This window comes from Schistocerca cancellata, chromosome 4, assembly GCF_023864275.1.
Source record: "Schistocerca cancellata isolate TAMUIC-IGC-003103 chromosome 4, iqSchCanc2.1, whole genome shotgun sequence".
NCBI lineage: Eukaryota > Metazoa > Arthropoda > Insecta > Orthoptera > Acrididae > Schistocerca > Schistocerca cancellata.
In genome coordinates this window covers 646,327,679-646,350,960 of record NC_064629.1, presented here as the reverse complement: position 1 = coordinate 646,350,960, position 23,282 = coordinate 646,327,679, and the positions used below count along the sequence as shown (strand labels likewise).

Sequence of the window (23,282 nt, the reverse complement as noted above, 5' to 3'; positions counted from 1 at the left end):
ATTGTAAATAGCCTGTATTTTACCTCTGCCACCTTCAGAATTTGAGAGTATTCCAGTCAACATTATCAAAAACTTTCTCTAAATCTACAAATGCTAGAATGCAGGTTTGCCTTTCCTTAACCTATCTTCTAAGATAGGTCGTAGGGTCAGTATTGCCTCGTGTGTTCCAACATTTCTACGGAATTCACCTCAACATGTATCAGCCTCATATTTCCACCAAATTTAGACATGACCTCGCCGCATGCTAGGTGGGTGTCGGGAGGGGGACCAAAGTCTTTTTATCAGTGACATAGGGATAATGTCATAATCTGGGGTGGAACCAACACTGATACTGTGCAGTTGCCTAGCCACCAAATTCAGGAAAACTAAGTGATGTGAGCATTTATGAATGAAAAACCTCCATGTACAACAGTTACCGAAGATGACAGAAACATTCACATCATCATTAACATCTAACCAGTTAGGGCTCTAATTGACTTGGATTTTCTTTTTCTGTAAGGTAAAATGCTTATCATCGCAACTAAAGAAGAATATGTTCCATGATATGAAATTGATTTTGCTGAAGGTCTCAAACGGACAATAGGTGCAGCTGACAGGAACATGTAATGCAAGAGTATCTGTTAATGACAGAACACTATAATGGGGTTATTTGTGTTGTTGCCCCGGATGACAATTAGATGGAATATTTGTCAGGATTTCTAAGCAGTGGGTCCTTGAGGTACGGCAATATGCGAACACCGAGAAGTAAGTTTAAACAGTTTTATTAACAAAGGCTGATTATAAAACACACACGCTACATGCACCCATCATCACTGTGTGTGACGACATAATTATGGTTGTATCAAAAGGCTCCATGGTGAGCTAAGGAAAGACACATATTAGAGCCCGAGGCCACGTTAGTTAATACGGCGCTTAATCCTTGCATCACACTGCAGCCAGACGCAGTGTACTGACCAAGCAAATTGTCAGCATTACTGATAGGTCAGCTAGCAAGTGCGTGTTATGTACTGTAAGGCTGTGTGCAACCCATAGACCCTTACAACACACACAAATTTGTCATTTTAACAGAATCAAACAACAGAAACTCCAGGTTAGAACATTAACAATACGATGTGCATTCAAGTTCTAAGGCCTCCGATTTTTTTTCTAATTAACTACTCACCCGAAATCGATGAAACTGGCGTTACTTCTCGACGTAATCGCCCTGCAGATGTACACATTTTTCACAACGCTGACGCCATGATTCCATGTTAGCAGTGAAGGCTTCTTTAGGAGTCTGTTTTGACCACTGGAAAATCGCTGAGGCAATAGCAGCACGGCTGGTGAATGTGTGGCCACGGAGTGTGTCTTTCATTGTTGGAAAAAGCCAAAAGTCAGTAGGAGCCAGGTCAGGTGAGTAGGGAGCATGAGGAATCACTTCAAAGTTGTTATCACGAAGAAACTGTTGCGTAACATTAGCTCGATGTGTGGGTGCATTGTCTTGGTGAAACAGCACACGTGCAGCCCTTTCTGGATGTTTTTGTTGCAGTGCAGGAAGGAATTTGTTCTTCAAAACATTTTCGTAAGATGCACCTGTTACCGTAGTACCCTTTGGAATGCAATGGGTAAGGATTACGCCCTCGCTGCCCCAGAACATGGACGCCATCATTTTTTCAGCACTGGCGGTTACCCGAAATTTTTTTGGTGGCGGTGAATCTGTGTGCTTCCATTGAGCTGACTGGTGCTTTGTTTCTGGATTGAAAAATGGCATCTACGTCTCGCCCATTGTCACAACCGATGGAAAGAAAGTCCCATTCATGCTGTCATCGCGCGTCAACATTGCTTGGCAACGTGCCACATGGGCAGCCATGTGGTCGTCCGTCAGCATTCGTGGCACCCACCTAGATGACACTTTTCGCATTTTCAGGTCGTCATGCAGGATTGTATGCACAGAACCCACAGAAATGCCAACTCTGGAGGCAATCTGTTCAACAGTCATTCGGCGATCCCCCAAAACAATTCTCTCCACTTTCTCGATCATGTCGTCAGACCGGCTTGTGCAAGCCCATGGTTGTTTCAGTTTGTTGTCACACGATGTTCTGCCTTCATTAAACTGTCGCACCCACGAACGCACTTTCAACACATCCATCACCACATGTCTCCTTCAACTGTCGATGAATTTCAATTGGTTTCACACCACACAAATTCAGAAAACGAATGATTGAACACTGTTCAAGTAAGGAAAACGTCGCCATTTTAAGTATTTAAAACAGTTCTCATTCTCACCGTTGGCAGTAAAATTCCATCTGCCATACGGTGCTGCCATCTCTAGGACATATTGACAATGAACACGGCCTTATTTTAAAACAATGCGCATGTTTCTATCTCTTTCCAGTCCGGAGAAAAAAATCGGAGGCCTTAGAACTTGAATGCACCTCGTATTGGACCATTCTGGCCAGAGCTACCAGTGGTAGCATGCATGAAATGTGCTTGCTTGCATGCATTAGTGTGCGTTTTCTTTGCTGAACAAGGCTTTGGTCTAAAGCTTTAATGTATAACAGTGTCTGTGCCTGTCTGCAACTAAATATGTTATCTTCATGGTGAATATCATTTTAACAGAAAGTAGTTTTGGCGTCACTCTTGGATGAGTCTCTTGCGAGTACCAAAAGGACTCAGATTGTGGGAGATGAGTTGCTGTTCAATGAAGCCATACCAATATGTACACACAAAGATTGCTTTGGACATTTGTTTGCTATTGATGTTATACCGCCATTGTCAACGAGAATAGCTTCAGTCATTTGTTATAGTTAAGCTGTCAAGTTTGTGTTGAGTGCAAAAAATCTGCTCAGGCTCACAGAAGAAATATAACATCAGTGATGATCATTAGCATTGTGGTTGGTCAAGAACTTTGGATTACTAATTATGAGCAGCCACAACCCATCCTGAAGTGTGTCCTTGTAGTAACAGCTGAACCATCGAATTCTGACAACTGAACAAAACCATGAAGAAAGATTGTCGTACATTAATGATACTCTACATAATCTATCTCTGTTCTAAACATTATACAAGATAAACACGTTTTCAGATTCGATCATTGGGGCTCAGTTCAAGTGGGATTCATCAGTATATTTGTTAGTCTGTCTATATTTTTCTTTTAGTTCTTCTTTAATATTTGTATTATCTATTCCTATTTTTTGTCTGTATCCTAGATATTTATAGGCACCTGTTTTTTCCATCGCTTCTATGGAATCACTGTGGTTATCCAATATGTAATCTTCTTGTTTAGTGTGTTTTCCCTTGACTATGCTATTTTTCTTACATTTGTCTGTTCCAAAAGCCATATTTATATCATTGCTGAATACTTGTTATCTTTAGTAATTGGTTGAGTTGTTGATTTGTTGCTGCCAGTAGTTTTAGATCATCCATGTATAGCAAATGTGTGATTTTGTGTGGGTATGTTCCAGTAATATTGTATCCATAATTTGTATTATTTAGCATGTTGGATAGTGGTTTGAGGACATGTAGGACATTGAGGGACCTCTTACAGTGGGCTGCCATGTAAGACACATGGGAGGACCAAGAGTGTTTCCTATCGAGCATGAGCCCCAGGAATTTTGTAGTTTCAACGAATGGAAGAGCAACAGGCCCAAGATGCAAAAATGGTGGGAGACACCAACTGCACTGCCAGAAATTCATGCAAACAGTTTTGTCAGTGGAAAAATGAAAGCCATTGTTGATGCACCATGAGCAAAGATGATCAAGACAACACTGAAGATGCTGCACAATGAGGCTGGTCCATGGAGGATACAGCTGGTGATCAAGCAGGCCAAGCCAGCACATCAACACACTGTAGAGCATGTTTGGTTACAGCGACATGGACAAATGTTATCCTGTTGGAAAACACACCCTGGAATGCTGTTCACAAATGGTACTACAATGGGCCGAATCACCAGACTTGACATACAAATTTGGAGTCAGGGTGCATGGGATAACCATTAGTGCACTCCTACTGTCATACAAAATGACAACCCAGATCATAACCCCCAGGTGTAGGTCCAGTATGTCTAGCACACATACAGGTTGGTTGCAGGCCCTCAGCTAGCAGCCTCCTAACAACACACTGCCATCACTGGCACCAAGGCAGCACCATCTTTCATCAGAAAATACAACGGATCTCCACCCTGTCCCCCAGTGAGCGCTATGGACATGGAGACAGGCTATTGCCAAATTGAGGTCGACGAGGCTGACTGTAGCATGTACATGTGGTTCTTATAGACATGTATTAACAATAATTAATTTTATTTTCAACTTTAGTATTTTAGGATGATGGTGACTAAAGTATGCACTCAAAATTTTTATTGAAGTTCTGTGTTAACTCTTCTGTTTGGCAAATGCCTCTTACTCAGGTAGCAGTTTTCACATCAGACAATAAATTGTAGAATGTAGCAGGGTTCAAAAGGGCCTCTCAGTTTCTACTTTTTGTGAGGAAATCAATATTTACTTGAACAATGAAGTGCAGTTTATTTAAGGAACCTGAAAATTTCCTGATGGTGATGAGTAAACTAGTAATAACTACGTTGAACCTAATAATGTTTATTGCTGCAGTTTCCTACTTTTTTCTACATTTGTTACATTTAGTTAGGTGAGGCAATGAAATAATATTTTCTTTTATGTAAACAGCCACCCCATACTGCTTTCTGTTATTTCTGCAAGAATAGGAAGACTAATTTATTAAAGTATGTTGAACTAATTCAGGGGTTAGCCAGTGCTCATAAACGCATAATACCGAGATATGCTCTAGTTCACTTGTTAATATTACACTAATTTGATCTACCTTACAATGCAGGGATCGTACATTATTGTGAAAATTTTTTAGATAGGGTTTACTCACAATTGGTACTCAAGTGTCACATTTACAGCACCACATATGTTTGTGTTAAATTCTGAAGTTTAATGGCATGAAATGGGAGCTGTACAGAAGAAATAAGGAGTACATCTGTGAGAAAGAAAATGTTTTAAGGGGGACAGCTGGAAGAATTCCCATGAAGCTGAGGAAAACATTTGCCAAGTTATTTTTGGAGTACAATGTTATGCAGCTGTGAATTGTGGACAGTTAAAAAGAAAAAGATAAAGGATATTAAGAAAATTTTGTAATGTGATCATGGAAAAGACTGCTTAAAGCGAAGCAGACTGACAGATTTAAGTATGAAATAATATATAGGTGAAGAAAGAAGATTATTAGAAATAATCATAAACAGGAAAAAGCTTGCCCGAGACACTGTGTAGGAATTGTTAGCAACAAATAATTTTAGAGGTAAAGTGGAAGGAATGAGGAGGTAGAAAGAGCAACTGAGTGAAGGACAACATTAAAAATGGATGAAGGAATATGTTCAGAACAGGATGAAGTGGGGAACCTCCAGTCAAAACATCTCTTAAGCCACTGAAGAATTATTTGCAGGCTATATACAGCAAAAAGTGTCTTGTTCATCTTCATGGATTGTGACTAAGCACCTTAATATTTTGAATGTGATGTTTAGAACAAAGTAAAAGTTTAGACTAATTCAGTGGAAGAGCAAATACAATTTATTCGAACGAAAAAAATAAAATGTTTTCACTGCTCTTAACACCATACAAACTGTTCATTTTTACTTTTAACAACTGTGCTTGCAATTGTGACAACTGTGGCTAGTTGTCATTTGGCTTACACAATAGCTGCACCCCTAGCAAATACTTCTTACAACAACAGTATGTTAATTAGCATATATTATGAAGAGAGGGCAGCATGATCTAACTCTTCTCAAGATGAAGAGATTTACAAGAATTTGGCTGTTTTATTGAGACTCTTCAATAAGAAATTCCTACCCCTACTCCATACTCTAGGTGTAAGTTTTGTATTGATATGTAGTGACGTTCTGGTAGAATGTAAATAATTTAGGAGTAAAGGATACCCCCTCACCAAACAGCAGAAATGTTGAGTCAACAACAGGCACACACAAACGATACAGAGAACTTGCTAACTTTTGGAATAAATTCTTCAACGTGCTAGAGAGTGAAAATACACACAGGCACACACATGTTAACTTCTATCTGTGTGATTCACAAAAGCTGGTGGAGGGAAAGATTCGGATGGCCCAGGTTGTGAAGCAGCCATAGAAATTTAACATCTTGGGCTCAGCTGCATGTTGTACCACTGGGTGGTCAACTTTGTTGTTGGCCACAGTTTGCTAGTGGCTTCATTCTGGTGGACAGTTGGTTGTTTGTCATATCAACATAAGAACTGTGCAGTGACAACAGCAGAGTAAGTACATGGCACAACTGCTTTCACAGGTGGTCCTGCACCTAACAGTGTGGGGTAAGCGTGCATCACAACTGGAGTGGCAATTGTCGAGTTGGTGAACTGGACAGGTCTTGCACCTGGGTCATCCATGGGGATATGATTCCTGTTACAAGGAGTTCCTTGTGTGAGTGGCGTAGGTATGGACCAGGATGATGTGTAGGTTGGGCACGGGGGGGGGGGGGGGGGGTGAATACCACTTTAAAAAGGGTGGAAATGATCTTGGGTAAGATGTCTCATTTCCAGATGTGATAGACAATCAGAATGCTGGTGAATTATATGGTTCAGGGTGATACTGTGTGATGAGGTGGGCATTCCTTTGTAACTGATTCTTGGGGGTGGTGGGACAGTTAGGGTTGTCTGAAGGTATGGCATGGGAAATATGCTTAAGTATTTTATTTTTTTTGGGGGGGGGGGGGGAGGGGGGGAGGGAGGGAATGCCTGTTTGTGAACACCCCCATCAAACCTTCAGCATACTGGACAAGAGTATTATCACTGTAGATATGATGCCCATGGGTGGCCAGGCTGTGTGGGAGTTATTTTTTTGTGTGGGAAGGATGACAGCTATCAAAATGCATGTACTATTGGTGGTTAATGGCTGTAGTATGGACAGAGTTGTGGAGGGTGTCACCAGAGAGGTGGAGGTCAATGTGCAGGAAGGTGGAATATTAGAATAAAAAAATGGAAATGTCGTGTGGCTAGGGCCTCCCGTCGGGTAGACCGTTCGCCTGGTGCAGGTCTTTCGAGTTGACGCCACTTCGGCGACCTGCGTGTCGATGGGGATGAAATGATGATGATTAGGACAACACAACACCCAGTCCCTGAGCGGAGAAAATCTCCGACCCAGCCGGGAATCGAACCCGGGCCCTTTGGATTGACAGTCTGTCACGCTGACCACTCAGCTACCGGGATGGACCAGAATAAGCAGGATCAGATGAAGCAGATGGGAGAGAAGGTTGTGGAGGACTGAGGATAGGAGTCCAGATTATATGATTAATGGACCTCCACCAGATAAGGTGTCTGGCGTTTTGAAAGGCTAGGAAGGTTCTTTCTAAATGGTGCACAAAAATATTAGCATAGAAGGGTGTCATGAGTGTGGCCCCTGTGCCACAATTTTGTTTATATACTTTCCCCTCAAAGTAATAGGAATAGCCGTAGTAGTAGTAGTAGTAGTAGTAGTAGTAGTAGTAGTATATAGTTGGTAAGGTGCTCGAGGAATGAGGTAGTGGGTTTGAAGTCTGAAGGACACTGGGTGAGATAGTGATGGGGGGCTTGGGCATAATGGTTGTGTATACGGAGATGGCATCTACAGTGATGAGTATGGGTCCAGGAGGTAAAGGCATGTGGTTACTGAAGAGCTGATGAAGGAAGTGGTTAGTATCTTTGATGTGAAATTGGTTGGAGGTGTTTGTCAACAAGAGAGAAATTCTTTCAGTGGGAGCACAATAATCAGCTACAATGGGGTATCCAGGATCATTGCATTTGTAGATTGGGGAACATGTGGAAGATGTGTGTCTTTGAGTGTCACTGGGGTAAGGATGGAGATGGATTCATTAGGGTTTGACATTCGCTACCTAAATTATACTTTTAGTGGTATGAAAGTAGCTTTAAAATGCTCTGGTAATATGGATGCATAGTGAACTATTTTCCGCATGGTTTCTTTTCATAAAGGTCTTTAAATCACAAACACCCAGAAGGTTCTGCACAGATTATCATTACTAAACCTAACTGTATGAATTTCTTTTTCTTCTAAAGAAATTGAAGTGTCACCAAGTTGCTTCTCATATGAAGCACACAAATTGATGAATATCTGAGACCATAGTAGTGTTTTTAATGTATCATCTAATCCTTTCTATATTGAAAAAGGATAAGGTTCTAATAAAGTCTCCATGTCTGAGAATTTGGTTATTTTTATTGCCACACTTGAGTGAGATGAAAAGTAAGCCTTTTACTGTCACAACTGCCTATGTGGAGAATTTTTTTCTGTTCCAGATGTAAGCAATATGAGAACATTAGCATCTCAGAATAATGTCAGTGTAAGTGTGTATCGGTCCCAGAAGAAATTTGAAATGCCTTATAACATTGCATTAACAAAAAGTGTAAGGAGAAAGTATTTACTTATTCATTTATTTTTACAGAAACTGTGACTAATTCAGTGTCTTAAGTATGGCTCACTAAGTTTTTGTTTTGCACTATAGTACATTAGTGATTTTTTTAGGTCTAGTTTTGAAAATACTTACTGTTTAAGTGAGGTGGTAACTCATGCATGTATATAAGCATTACTTCTGAAATGGTTTAATTGGGACATGTATACAGAAGTAATCATTTTTATTGTGTTTCATGACAAAATTTGACTGAATTAGTATCCATTTATTAAATATCATGGATCCTTTACAAGAAATTTATTACTTACATTTCTCAGAAATGCACCTCATGCCACATGAATATTTGATATGTACATGTTGGTTAATAATAGATCTAACCATGGGTGGTAGCACAAAAAAATTCAAGAAGCACCTTCAAATTCAATATTTTGAACAAAGTCTGAGAGGGAGTTTAATGCCACAACAATGCAACAGTATAAATAGTATTCAAATAAATACCAGTACATTAAGTCATTTTCACACCACATTTTTACTTTGATGACTGACGCGCGCACACACACACACACACACACACACACACACACACACACACACACACTTATATATAACAGATATTACCTGCAATTTCAACAATGAAAATAACGAGTGATGTGAAAATTTCATCAATATGTAACAGAACAGTCATATTACACATACAAACAACTCTTACATAATAAAATGTGGTTAACTATAATGCCTATTTGTTCAATAGTTTTAATACTTATATTTAACAGCTTCTCGTATATCAATTTTTTGTTATGTATTCCAAAATTACTTCATAGCTTGAAAGAAGAAACAGGAAAATGAATTCAAACAACTGTTTTCTTAGTCTCCTCTACATTCACCCAGACTAGTGATACTTACGCCAATTCTCTTCTGAAACTGCTGAAGCTTAGTTTCCTTTTTCACAAACATGCTTTTCTACAGACATTACTTAGAACTATGCAACTGTTAATCAAACTACGTTCAATCTTTACACTGAATCTTGCATAAGCATCATCCAGATAGTACAGTTACACTCCCAGCAATATTACATTTTGGTCACTTTTGAATAACCATATTATAAGTGTCTCAAAATACTATATATTAGTTTCTCTTAATTTTACTGTAATTCTTGCATTATTACTGTTGTATAACTGTTTATCTACAGTTTGTTTCATTTTCATGTATTTCTTTAAGAAATTAGCAGACTAAATTCGCCATAGAGTGATGCTTCCAACCAGCACAACAAAAGGATGGAAAATACATTATGTTAAATCATCAGCCATCAATTTAATCAACAAAACATTTCTAGTCATGGAATACTATGAAGGAGTATACCCTTAATCTATTGAAATAACATATGACACACAGCAATATTCTAATTTTTAAGCACATTCAAATTAATGAGAAGGAAGGACAAAAGCTCCTTTTGTGTAGAACAATAAAGGGAAAATATTTCTTCAAGAGTGTGTTACACTGAAGTTCAAGAAAAGAACACACTAAATGGAACATTGATTAACACTCATCACTTTAGATTTTCATTTGAATTTCCATCAAATGCAATCATCAAATTTATCGTATAAGCAAGACACAATACAAGGAAAATCATATTGGTTTTGATTGCTTTCAACACAGAATGATACAACACTGCTCATACCATTGAAATTTTTACTTTAACTTCTGCATCATGCCAATGGTAACCAAAAGTGACTGGAAGCCATTATGAAATCCCAGTAGCCAAATTAGAACAAATGGTATAAGCATTTGTGCATTGAAATTAAGTTTAAGGGTTTTAACAGAATATTCAGCTTCAAACCAATTCATCACACAGAGTAAAATGACAGTTCTTATACAATTACAAAGAAACCCATTAAGAAAATATCTTAGACATTGTTTCCTATGTGGCTGGAATGTATTGTGTATTACCTCCCTAATAATACTTATTATTTCTGGTCCTGTCAGAAATCTTCAACAATAATTGCACAATAATATTAAGAAACTCTACATAAGAAAAACAAATTTCTTCACAATACTGGGAACACAGCAGTCTAGTAAAATTGCAAAGGCAGTACTGTCTCTTGGTTGTATCCTCACACATTCTGGAATGTGACATTTTCTGCAAATAAATAATAAATTTCAACATTGATTTGTCTCTACACAAACTTCTGATAAAATTATTTAATAATTTTAATAATAATAATAATAATAATAATAATAATAATAATAATAATAATAATAATAATAATAATAAGTAATATTACATAATCAAAATAATAATTAATACAGTATCCTAAATCATTGTGCACACACTACAACCAGAAGGTATCATTTTTTCCAAACTCAGTTGTTTTACATGATGTAAATGAGTAAATTAATTTTGTGTGTGTGCTTACCTTCTGCAAGATGTAATATATGAAATCATGAAATCACAGCTAACCTTTGTTTTTGTAAAAGTTATTTATTCAGCTTGATAAACATGTGTAAGTATTTTTCATCATTTTATTAGAAGGGCTGAAATAAAACAAACTGCCTCCATTGTAGACCAAGTACAGTGAAATATGTGGTGAGGAGGAGGAGGAGGAGGAGGAGGAGGAGGAGGAGGAGGTTGGACGTGGGCAGAAAATACAGTGGAACATTTGCAACAACTTACATGTGGTGTAATGCATCATACATGATGGGATAAGATAACAATAATGGATCCTAAGCGAATGAGTGGCCACATTAGCAAATAATAAAAAGAAAAAATGGTGGGAGGCCATTGTTTATCTTAGATGGTAAATCACTGGAGTTAAGACGTGTGGATTATTGTGTATTATTATTAGAAAGTAACAATTCAAACTAGTTATTTTATATGCCAAAAAACTGATCAGCATGAATAATTTTCCTGTGCACATGACTTTCTTTTTCCATTGCAAAGGAACTACTATTTTTACTTTTACACATTCTGATGGAAACTGTTCTCCACCTTTACAGTGATACACTGCCCAAATGTATACATAACTAGGTAAGAAGAAACCTACAACTTAAATCTCAAGAGCCTTTTCTTTTTCTCTTTTTTCAAATTAAGAGTTTAGAACATAGAAAATTTGTCACAACTGTGCAAGTGAGAGTGTGTGTAATGACAAAAATCAATCAAGATAGTGACACCAGGAAAAGAAAGGGGAGGGGTGGAATTGTAATCAGTGTGATTACAATTTTTACATTATAGGAAAGTGAAAGAAATTGACATTATGCAGCAATAGTCCTATGTGAATCTCTTTAACCATAATTACATTGTGATACACCTATGGAGCCATTTTTTGAACAACTTTATCATTTGCTCTTGAAGCGTCCTCAAGCTATGTCAATAATTCACCTACTGTTTACAATACAGTGCTCTGAATCAGTGCCTTTACTGTCATCTACCACTGCTTTATACAAATAGTGTGTTTCCGAAGTAAGTATATGAAGCCATACATTTTTCATATTTGATTAGTGTATGATCAATATGAAATAGTAGCAGTCCCATTCAACATACATCTAGGAACAACACACAAAATTTGAACTTCAGAAAAAGACCTTGTCTACTTCATACAGCAACCACCTTACTGTTACAACAAAGATGACTTTATATCTATGAAATTTTCTTGCTTTATCAGCTAACTAATAGCTCTACTCTGAAAACAGTTGTTACTTGGCTAATAATGTGAGAAGATTTCATCAGTGAAATTCCCTAAGAAAGCTTACATTTTCTTGTCAATTTCATATCTCTGAAATTTTTAGTTATATATATTATTTTAATGATGTGTAGAAAATTCAGCACATCAGTTTTACAGTATGGAAGTGTCAAAGCAAATTTTATAGCAATAAAACTTATGGAATAGTGTTCTTGATATATCATACCATTGGTGGTAGTTCAGAGGTCGCAATCAATGCTCTGAATTCTTTTGGATCCTGCTCTCCCACTCAGCAATCAGTGCACTTCTTTTTCTTGGGGAATTTTTCTGAAACTTTAAAACAAATAGACTTTTACAAATTGCAGACAAATGATCCACATAATCTAACTTCTTGGCACAATCACAGAACATGCCAAAAGGGTAGTTTTTATTTTTACTACTACCAGACCTGAGCTTATGAGATCATATGTTTGTTTCTCTGCAGGAAATCCTTTGCAGAAGCCAAAAGGGACAGTTATTACAAGGTTATCAGGAAAGTGGTTCAGTGTTCTGACAAGCTACCCTCTCAATTTGTTCTAAAAAAATACAAGAGAGAGAGTTGAATTGGATATTCATTGCTTATCTCCACTTTTATAAATCCATATTATTACAGCATATTTTAGTCTTTCAGGAAGTATGCCTTGACTCACTGACTGATTATAAAGCTAAATAAAAGAAAACATTGGAAGCTAACTAGTATGTACGAGTTATTTGATCTACTACATCCCTTTGAACTCCCAACTCTTGAAATTATCCTCATTTTCCTACAAGTTTCTGTTAACGTTCTGCTCCCTGTATTTTATCCCTACTACCTTCAGAATTTTGAAGAGTGTATTCCAACCAACACAGTAAAAAGCTTTCTCTAAATCTCCAAGTGCTAGAAATGTAGGTTTGTCTTTCTACAGTGTCTCATTTAATATACATAGTGCAGTCTGTATTGTACTGCATGATCATTTCTTCAGAACCCAAACTTCTCTTCCCTAAGGTTGGCCTCTACCAGTTTGTCCATTCTTCTGTAAATAATTAGCATCAGTATTTTTGAACCATGACCTATTAGGCTGATAATTCAGAGATATTAACAACTGTTGCGACTTGGCTCCTTTGAATTATTACAGTCACCTACTCCACAGCCTTGTGTCAACTTAGGTCTTTCAGAGCTCAGTGAAATTCTTTCTGCTGTGTCACCATCATGAGTTGTCCTACTTTTATCTGGAGGGACTGAGTCCATACAATAGTAGATCCTTTCTGAAAAAGGGGAATAAGCACTCCCTCTCTAGTCATCTGGTTTACATAATAAAATGAACTAGAAGGCACAAATGGTACAGAACTAAAGCACTTGCCCAACCTAAGCTGTGACACAATCCGTGCCAGAAGACAGCTGCTAAGGAGCACGGCTGGACTGCCTAGATTTATTGGGTTGAATTAACAGCACTCCCACTGCTGGGTTGGAAAACATGCTGGACACACCCCCATTACATCTTCGGCTTACAATGGAGGCAGCAGCAGGAGCGTGTACGTTAAGAAACTGGAAATCTGTAGGATTTCCAGAATTCCACACTTATATAATGAATGTGGTAAACATAAGAATGATAGAGAAAATGCATGCTCACTATGTAATAACTTCCAGTGGCTTCAGTAAATCTTTCTAACCATAGGAAGTAGGGAGCAGTGTAAGAAATAACCACAGTACTGTTCAGATGACAGTCTGGTTTACTGACTGGTGAAAAACAGATGAGGTTGCTGGAGGCAGTGTACACAGGGTGCAGCCTCAAATAGAAAGCACAATCTATCCAGGGAAGCTAGCAACAGTATTCCAGGGGAAATATTCACAATTAGAGTATGTGCAGAGAAGTATCTATGTAGGTGTTACGAGGCTCATAGCATCTGCATTCATTCATACAGCCAAGTTGCTCTGAAATCCTTATCAACCCCTGCAATGAAATCAAATATATTTTGCAGAGTGAAAACCTGCTGTCAGTCCCTTATCACTCAGGAGTTAGTAGTAATGTGCAAGCTAATAGGCTTGCCGCCACAGGGGAAATGACCATTTGTTGGACCAGAACCTGTCCTACTCATCACTACTTCAGTGGTAAAATTTAATACTATGTAATTGAATCACAAGACAGCATGCAAAATATTTGACTACAATCCAAAAACAAAATTGTGGCAAGCCAATGACACCAGAACTATGTTCTAAGAAAATTTCTGTAATTGTGGGGTTAACAAGAGGCAGATTTAACTTTTAGATCTAATGATTGGGCATAGGAACCTCAAGAAACACCTGCACACAAAGGGTATCACTAAGTGGGTCTGAGACTTCTATCCAGTCACATATTGACCAGTCTGGTATGGTAATAGAAGATAGCAAAAGTAAAGCCAAACTTTAAATTTCACATTTAAGAAATCATTCACATAGGAGAATTGTACAAACAGACTATCATTTGACCATCGCACAGGCTCCCGTATGGAGGACATAGAAAAAAATCCCTGGTGTAGAGAAACAGAGTTTCAAGCAAATAAGTTGTCAGGTCTTGATGGAATCCCATTTTGGTCTTTCAAAGAGTACTTTACAGAATCGGCCCCTTACTTAGCTTGCATTTTTCATGAATCTCTTGCCCAGTGCAAGGTAGCAAGCTACTGGGAAAAAAGCAAAGGTGTCCCCTGTGTATAACAAGGGCAGGAGAATGGACCCACAATATTACAGACCAATATCCCTATCATCATTTTGCTGCAGAATCTTTGAACATATTCTTAATTCAAATATAATACATTTTCTCGAGAGGGCAGAGTTTCTGTCCATAAATCAGCATGGTTTTAGAAAGCATCACTTGTGTGAAACTCAGCTCACTCTTTTCTCACAGGAAATCCTGGGAAGCACAGATGAAGGGTAACAGGCAAATTCCATACTCCTAATTCCTGTAAAACATTTTATATGATGCCACACTGCCAACTTTTACTGAATGTACAAGCATATGGAATAGGTTTCCGGCAATGTGAATGGCTCTAAGACTTCTCAATGAACAGAATCTGGTATTTTGTTCCCAACAGTTAGTGTTCATCAGAGACAAGGGTATTGTCAGGAGTGCCCCTGGGAAGATAGGATTCAAGAGAATGGGGCTTGTATGAAAGTATATAGACATTTGTTTTTCTCGCACTGTATTTGCAAGTGGAACAGGAAAGGAAATGACTAGCAGTGGTACACCATACAGTGGTTTGTAGAGTATGGATGTAGATATAGAGAAAGAAGTGACATTTAATCTTTCAATGTGAAGTACTGGAGAGCAAAAGATACAGAATGTTTGCATGTTGAAAAAGAAGTACCAATTTCAGCTGCATTAGGGCATTGAAATAATTCTGTGACAAGTGAAAATCTGTGCTACAACGGGACTCAAACCTGGATTTTGTGCTTTATGCCATCACTTGCCTTAACCACTCTGGCTATTTGAGCATGCTTCATGTCCAACCCAAATTGTTGCACACTCATTCTGTAGTGCCCCCTGCCCATTACCCTCTTTGCTCATGGCATCTTACATGATTCCTGCAAGAGATTGGACCTAGGGTGCATCCACTCTGAAGATATCATGAAGTACAATCAAGGCTTAGATACAACAATTGTGTGAATGGTATCTGTTTTTTTGGACATGTCTAATTCCTGAAGAAACTGCAGCTGACGGAGAAAGTAAAGGGAATCATCCTACTACTTAAGGCTATTAGTTAGCTTTCCTAGAATGACAAGGGGAGAGATTGTACAATAACCTCAGTTTAAGTGTGGACAACTGGAGGCTAAGAACCACATTTCTGTCAACTTGTGGAACCTAGCCAACAGAGTCACACACAAATGACATTGCTGATAAATGGGGTCATGTTCAGCTGTTTTACCTCTCTGGTTAAATCCCATCAATCAAATTAAGTCTCTCAGTATCTTGCCTCCAAGCTCATCTTTGTGTAATACCTCTTCCCCTTAGTTATGTATGTAACAAAAGGGGTTCACGCCAACAACGGTAAATAAGCTTAAAAAGTTAAATTTTCCTTCAAGAGGATTCTCACATAGCTCATAATCTTGGAACTTTTCAAGTGTTATGGTGTGAAATACCTCATAAAAAGCTTTATGTTGGTTCACTATGGTCATGTGATGATATCGACCTGCAGAAGGTGACATGAGCAAGCAAAATCGAGTTTCATGAACATTACACACACACATAATGCCTTCTTGAAGTCTATACCTATGTCTAGTTCACTTTGTATTGTCTGTGTTAACACATGTGTCTCATATCTTGTGATCGTTCTTTTTTAATGAAGAGGTTTTTTGTCCTCGGTCTTCTGACTGGTTTGATGCAGCCCACCACGAATTCCTCTCCTGTGCTGACCTTTCCATCTTTGAGTAGCACTTGCAATGCATGTCCTCAATTATTTGCTGGATGTATTCCAGTCTCTGTCTTCCTCTACAGCTCCCTCGAGTACTATGGAAGTCATCCCCTCATGTCTTAACAGATGTCTGATCATCCTGTCCCTTCTTCTCAGTGTTTTCCACATGTTCCTTTCCTCTCCGATTCTGTGCATAACCACCTCATTCCTGACCTTATCAGTCCACCTAATTTTCATCATCAGTATATAGCACCACATCTCAAATGCTACGATTCCCTTCTGTTCCAGTTCTCCCCACAGTCCATGTTTCACTACCATACGATGCTGTACTCGAGACATACATTCTCAGAACTTACTTTCTCAAATTAAGGCTGATATTTGATATTAGTAGACTTCTCTTGGCCAGGTATGACCTTTTTGTCATTGCTAGTCTGCTTTTGATTTCCTCCTTGCCCTTTTTTTTTTTTTTTTTTTTTTTACTTAGGAAGCAGTAAAAAACCGAAAACGGAAACCAGCAGCAATGGGAACGAAAGTCGTAAAATTGGAGAAACTAAAAGCAGAAGGAAGGCTTAAAAATTCGCTACAGAAGGGGGTTGGTTGTCCCAAAAAAAAAACTTCAAATGACTGACATCATTTCACTGGCACGAATGAACTCTAGAACGCGATCGGCCGAGCGCGTGTCATCTGCTAAAATTGACGATATATCAGGCGACAGCTGTAGACGGGCGCGTAACGGATTAAAATAGGGGCACTCAATTAAAAGGTGTCTTACCGTCCACAGCTGAGAGCAGTGGGGACAGAGTGGGGGAGGATCGCCGCTTAAAAGATGTCGATGGCTAAAAAGACAGTGCCCTATCCGGAGTCTAGTTAAAATTACCTCCTCCAGACGACGCATTCAGGAGGAAGAGGTCCAAGCACAAGGAAGAAATTTCACGTCCTGCAATTTATTTTGGGGAAGTGTCGACCAATGCACGTGCCATAAATGAACAACACGACGACATAAAACGCTCCGTAGATCTGCGACGGGAATCGATGGAATAGCTGGCCGAAGAAGAGAGACTGCAGCCTTGGCTGCAATATCGGCTGCCTCATTTCCGCAGATACCAATGTGTCCCGGGAGCCAGAGGAACGCCACCGAGACGCCCCCCAGGTGGAGCAAGCGCAGACAGTCCTGAATCCGGTGGACCAGAGGGTGCACAGGGTAAAGAGCTTGGAGACTGAGGAGAGAGCTGAGAGAATCTGAGCAGATAACGTACTGTATCTGCCGATGGCGGCAGATGTAGTGGACAGCCTGGAGAACAGCGTATAGCTCCGCAGTATAAACTGAACACTGGTCGGGAAGCCGAAAGTGATTTGGGGTGTCGCCAACAATATATGCACTCCCTACACCTAACGATGTTTTCGAGCCATCGGTGTAAATGAATGTGGCGTCCGTCATTTGTGCACATAGAGCAGCAAATGCCCGATGATAAACAAGTGAAGGTGTACCATCCTTGAGAAATCGACAAAGGTCTCTGATCAGGCAGATCCGGGGACAGAGCCAAGGCGGTGCTGTACCCCAAGTTGTCAAGGTGGTTTTAGGAAAGCAGAAGGAAAGAGAATGGAGCAGTTGACGAAAGCGGACTCCCGGTGGTAGTAAGGAGGAGGGGCGGCCTGCGTACCCTACATCAAAGGAAGCGTCGAAAAAAATGTCATGGGCTGGATTAGCAGGCATGGAAGACAGATGGCTTGCATAACGACTCAGAAGGACTGCTCGCCGATTGGACAGCGGAGGTTCAGCAGTCTCAGCATAAAGGCTTTCCACAGGGCTGGTGTAAAAAGCTCCAGACACTAAACTTAATCCACGGTGGTGGATAGAGTCGAGACGCCGAAGAATAGACGGCCAAGCAGAGGAGTAGACTATGCTTCCATAGTCCAATTTCGAGCGCACTAAGGCGCGATAGAGGCAGAGAAGGACCACCCGGTCCGCTCCCCAGGAGGTACCATTCAGGACACGGAGGGTGTTGAGGGATCGCAGACAGCAAGCCGAAGGATAGGAAACGTGGGAGGACCAGCACAGTTTTCGGTCAAACATAAGACCCAAGAATTTAGCGACGTCTGAAAACGGAAGGTTGACAGGACCTAGATGTAAGGAGGGCGGAAGAAACTCCTTACGTCGTCAAAAATTAACACAAACAGTCTTACTGGGAGAAAAACGGAAGCCGGTGTCGATGCTCCAAGAGTGGAGGCGATCGAGACACCCTTGAAGACGTCGTTCAAGAAGGCTGGTCCATTGAGAGCTGTAGAAGATCACAAAATCGTCCACAAAGAGGGAGCCCGAGACATCAGGAAGGAGACAATCCATAATTGGATTGATGGCAATGGCAAACAGTACAGCACTCAGCACGGAGCCCTGGGATACCCCGTTTTCTTGGGAGAAAGTACGGGAGAGAGTAGTGTTCACCCGCACCCTAAATGTGCGCTCTGCCATAAATTCGCGAAGAAAAAGGGGCAGCCGACCTCGAAAGCCCCAAGAGAACAGTATGTGGAGGATACCTGTCCTCCAACAGGTATCGTATGCTCTCTCCAGATCAAAAAATATTGCTACTGTTTGGCGTTTCCGGAGAAAATTATTCATGATATAAGTGGAGAGAGCAACAAGATGGTCAACTGCAGAACAATGCTTTCGGAATCCGCATTGGGCAGGTGTTAAAAGACTGCGGGATTCCAGCCGCCAAGCTAAACGGTAATTCACCATACGCTCCAAAACCTTACAGACACTACTTGTGAGAGAAATGGGGCGATAGCTAGAGGGGAGATGTTTGTCCTTTCCAGGTTTCGGAACAGGAATGACGATAGCTTCCCGCCATCGTCTGGGAAAAGTACTGTCGGTCCAAATTCGATTATAAAGGCGAAGGAGGTAACGCAGACTATGGGTTGATAATTGCAGCAACATTTGGATGTGGATACCATCCGGTCCTGGGGCAGAGGAGCGAGAAGAAGAGAGTGCATGTTGGAGTTCCCGCATGGAGAAAACAGTATTGTAGCTTTCACAATTGTGAGAGGAGAAAGCAAGACGTCGCACTTCCGCTGCACGTTTCTTTGGGAGAAACGCTGACGGGTAATTTGAAGAACTCGAAATCTCAGCAAAGTGCTGACCCAATGAGTTAGAAATTGCGACTGGGTCCACTAATGTATCATGCGCGACAGTGAGCCCAGAGACCAGGGAGAAACTAGGCGCACCTGAGAACCGTCGAAGCCAACTCCAAACTTCCAAGGAGGGAGTGAAGGTGTTAAATGAGCTAATAAAGAATTTCCAGCTTGCCTTCTTGCTATCGCGGATGACACGACGGCATCGCGCTCGGAACTGCGTATAGCGGATACAGTTGGCCAAAGTAGGATGTTGGCGGAAAATGCGGAGAGCACGTCGCCGCTCACGTATTGCGTCACGGCATGCCGCCTCGTTCCACCAAGGAATTGGGGGGCGCCGGGGCAATTCGGAGGTGTGTGGTATTGAACGTTCCGCAGCTGTAAGAATAACGTCGGTAATGTGTGTGACCTCATTGTCGACGCTGGGAAAGTGACGGTCATCGAATGACGCTAGAGACGAAAAAAGTGTCCAGTCGGCCTGGGCAAACTTCCAGCGTCTCGGGCGCATATATGGCAGTTGAGGCTGCAGTCTGAGGACACATGGAAAGGGGTCACTCGAGTGTGTATCATCAAGGTTGAACCATTCGAAGCGCCGAGCTAGCGGAACAGTACTGACCGCAAGGTCCAAATGAGATAAATTTGTCGTGGAGGCAGACAAAAATGTAAGACAAAAATGTAGGGACCCCAGTGTTGAGGCAAACTAGATCCACTTGGTGGAAGACGTCTAGCAATAGTGAGCCACGTGGACAAGGATGTGGAGATCCCCAAAGCGGGTGGTGGGCATTGAAGTCCCCAACCAGCAAATAGGGGGGTGGAAGCTGACCAAGAAGATGAAGGAGATCAGCTCGTGCCATTGGTGTGGATGATGGAATGTATACAGTACAAAGAGAGAACGTGTATCCAGAAAGGGAAAGACGGATGGTGACAGCTTGGAAGGAAGTGTTTAAGTGAATTGGGTGATAATGGAGGGTATCATGGAGAAGAATCATGAGGCCTCCATGGGCTGGAGTGCCTTCAACAGAGGGGAGATCATATCGGATGGACTGAAAATGAGGGAGAACAAAGCGGTCATGGGGACGCAGCTTTGTTTCCTGAAGACAGAAGATGACTGGCTAGTAGGATTGTAAGAGGATCGACAATTCATCCCGATTGGCTCGAATGCCGCGGATATTCCAGTGGATAATGGACATAGGGTGAACAGAAAATGGAGGAATGTGACCAATGTTGCTGTCAACTCAACGACTGCTCAGAGCTTTCAACTGACAGCATGGAAGGGCATTCAGCCGAAGGCAGAAGATCCTGATCCATAGGTTGTTCAGGAGCAGCTCCTGCCACCAGCGATCGGCCGCCAGCAGTGCGCCTCGGCGACACAGAAGACGGCCGAGGGCGATTTCCGCCAGGTGGTGCTGTAGATGGGACATGCCTTGGCGAAGAAGGAGATGAACTGGGTTTCTTTGTAGCCTTCTTGGAATTATGATGTTTAGATGAAGGAGGAACCGATGGTTGTGAAGTTGGGGTACGTAAAAAATCTTCACGAGTATGCTCTTTTTTCGAAGTCTTGGTGTCTGACTTTTGGGCTTGAGATTTAGCAGAACCCGATGAAGGGTGAGCCATAGAGTGGGCAGGCGAAAGTGGTGAGGTTGAACGGGCGACCTTTGCACTGGCCGATCTGACGACTGTGGCACTAAAGGTGAGGTCGCAAGTCTGCGTGGCCGCCTCCTTTGTTGGCCGAGGAGAAGCAAGGACAGTGCTGTATTTTCCTGTCTGAGGCACGGTGGGCTGTCGACTGGCGAATAATTTTCGAGCAGCAAAGGTCGACACCTTTTCCTTCACTCTGATTTCCTGGATGAGCTTTTTGTCCTTAAAAACGGGGCAATCTCGAGAGGAAGCAGCGTGGTCACCCATACAGTTGATGCAGCGAGGGGATGGAGGTGGACAAGCACCCTCATGGGCATCCTTGCCACACGTAACACATTTGGCTGGATTGGAACAGGACTGGCTGGTGTGATTGAACCACTGACACCGATAGCAATGCTTAGGGTTTGGGACATAAAGGCGAACGGAAATTATCTCATAGCCTGCTTTGATTTTAGATGGAAGTTGAACTTTGTCAAATGTCAAGAAGACAGTGCGGGTTGGAATGATGTTCGTGTCAACCCTTTTCATAACCCTATGAACAGCCATTACGCCTTGGTCAGACAGGTAGTGCTGAATTTCTTTGTCAGACAATCCATCGAGGGAGCTTGTATAAACGACTCCACGCAAGGAATTTAAAGTGCGGTGCGCTTCAACCCGGACAGGGAAGGTGTGGAGCAGTGAAGTACGCAGCAATTTTTGTGCCTGGAGGGCACTGACTGTTTCTAACAACAAGGTACCATTCCGTAATCTGGAACAAGACTTTACAGGACCTGCAATTGCGTCGACACCTTTCTGAATAATGAAAGGGTTGACCGTGGAGAAGTCGTGACCTCCATCAGTCCGAGAAACAACAAGGAACTGTGGCAACGATGGAAGAACCGTCTGTGGCTGAGACTCAGTATACTTACGCTTGTGAGCAGACATAGTGGAAGGTGAGGAAACCATTGCGGAAGAATCCCCCATGATTACCGGCGTCTCCGATGGCGCGCTCCTCCCTTGTGGGGGCCCTCTCTGAGGGCACTCCCGCCTTAGGTGATTGTTCACACCTCAGGTCACACCTCCCGGCAAATGGACGGAGGGACCAATCAGCACTTTCAGAAGGTATCAGCTCGGGTAATCACCCCTCCCTGGGCCTGGCCGTTACCAGGGGGTATGTACGTGTCCTACCTGTCTACCCGTGGCGGGGAATTACATGTTACCCTGTCACCGGCTACGCACAAAAACGCGTGGGTCAGCCTTCAGATACGCACAGAGAGGAAGAAAGAGAAAGGAAAGGAAAGAAGAGAGGTCTCAAACGCTGCAGCGGAGAAAAGGGTAAAGAGAAGAGGTAAGGAAAAGAGAAGGACAAAGGAAGGAAGAAGACATACAAGCAAAGAAGGCGAAGAATGCGTTACATGTTCGAGCGTCTGTCTCCGGACGTAGGCACAAACCATACTCCCAGATGGGGAGAAAGGGAAGGAAAGAGTCAGAGGTGAGGGGAGGAGGGGCGAAGATGGGGGATGGGGAAGGATGCGGAAAGGGAAGGTATGCAGCCCGGAAAGGAAGGAAGGCCACATTAGCTCGGGGTCCCATGCTCGCTACGCACGTATCCACAAAAGAGTTGTGGACCCCCTGGGGGGTCCTCCTTGCTCTGTCCAGCATTGGTTATTTTACTGCCTAGGTAGCAGAATTCCTTAACTTCATCTGCTTTGTGACCATCAATCCTGATGTTAACTTTCTCGCTGTTCTCATTTCTACTACTTCTCATTACCTTCATCTTCAATTTACTCTCAATCCATTCTCTTTACACTGTTCATTCCATTCAGCAGATCATGTAATTCTTCTTCACTTTCACTCAAGATAGCAATGTCATCAGGTTAAAGAGGTTACATTTTATGAAATCAGTACATGTATCTTGTTACACACACTCACCACAATGGAAAAGCCCACACTGGTTACCTATGACGACAAACAATTTCTGTGGACTCTGGAAATGCACAGTGTTACCTTCCACCAAACAATGAACACTGACACACA

At 41.5% G+C, this 23,282-nt stretch overlaps 1 protein-coding gene across 1 annotated transcript in view; it reads right to left on the bottom strand.

The window, feature by feature from the left end:
- Positions 1-8,662: 8,662 nt before the first annotated feature.
- LOC126183706 (neurofilament heavy polypeptide-like) overlaps positions 8,663-23,282 on the bottom strand; it is a 399,419-nt gene continuing 384,799 nt past the window's right edge. Inside the window, exons 10-11 of the mRNA XM_049925891.1 lie at positions 12,322-12,428; positions 8,663-10,555 (exon numbers count right to left, since the gene is read on the bottom strand). Coding sequence (XP_049781848.1) covers positions 12,348-12,428 — 81 coding nt within the window. The 3' untranslated portion in view covers positions 8,663-10,555; positions 12,322-12,347. The remainder of the gene's footprint in view (positions 10,556-12,321; positions 12,429-23,282) is intronic.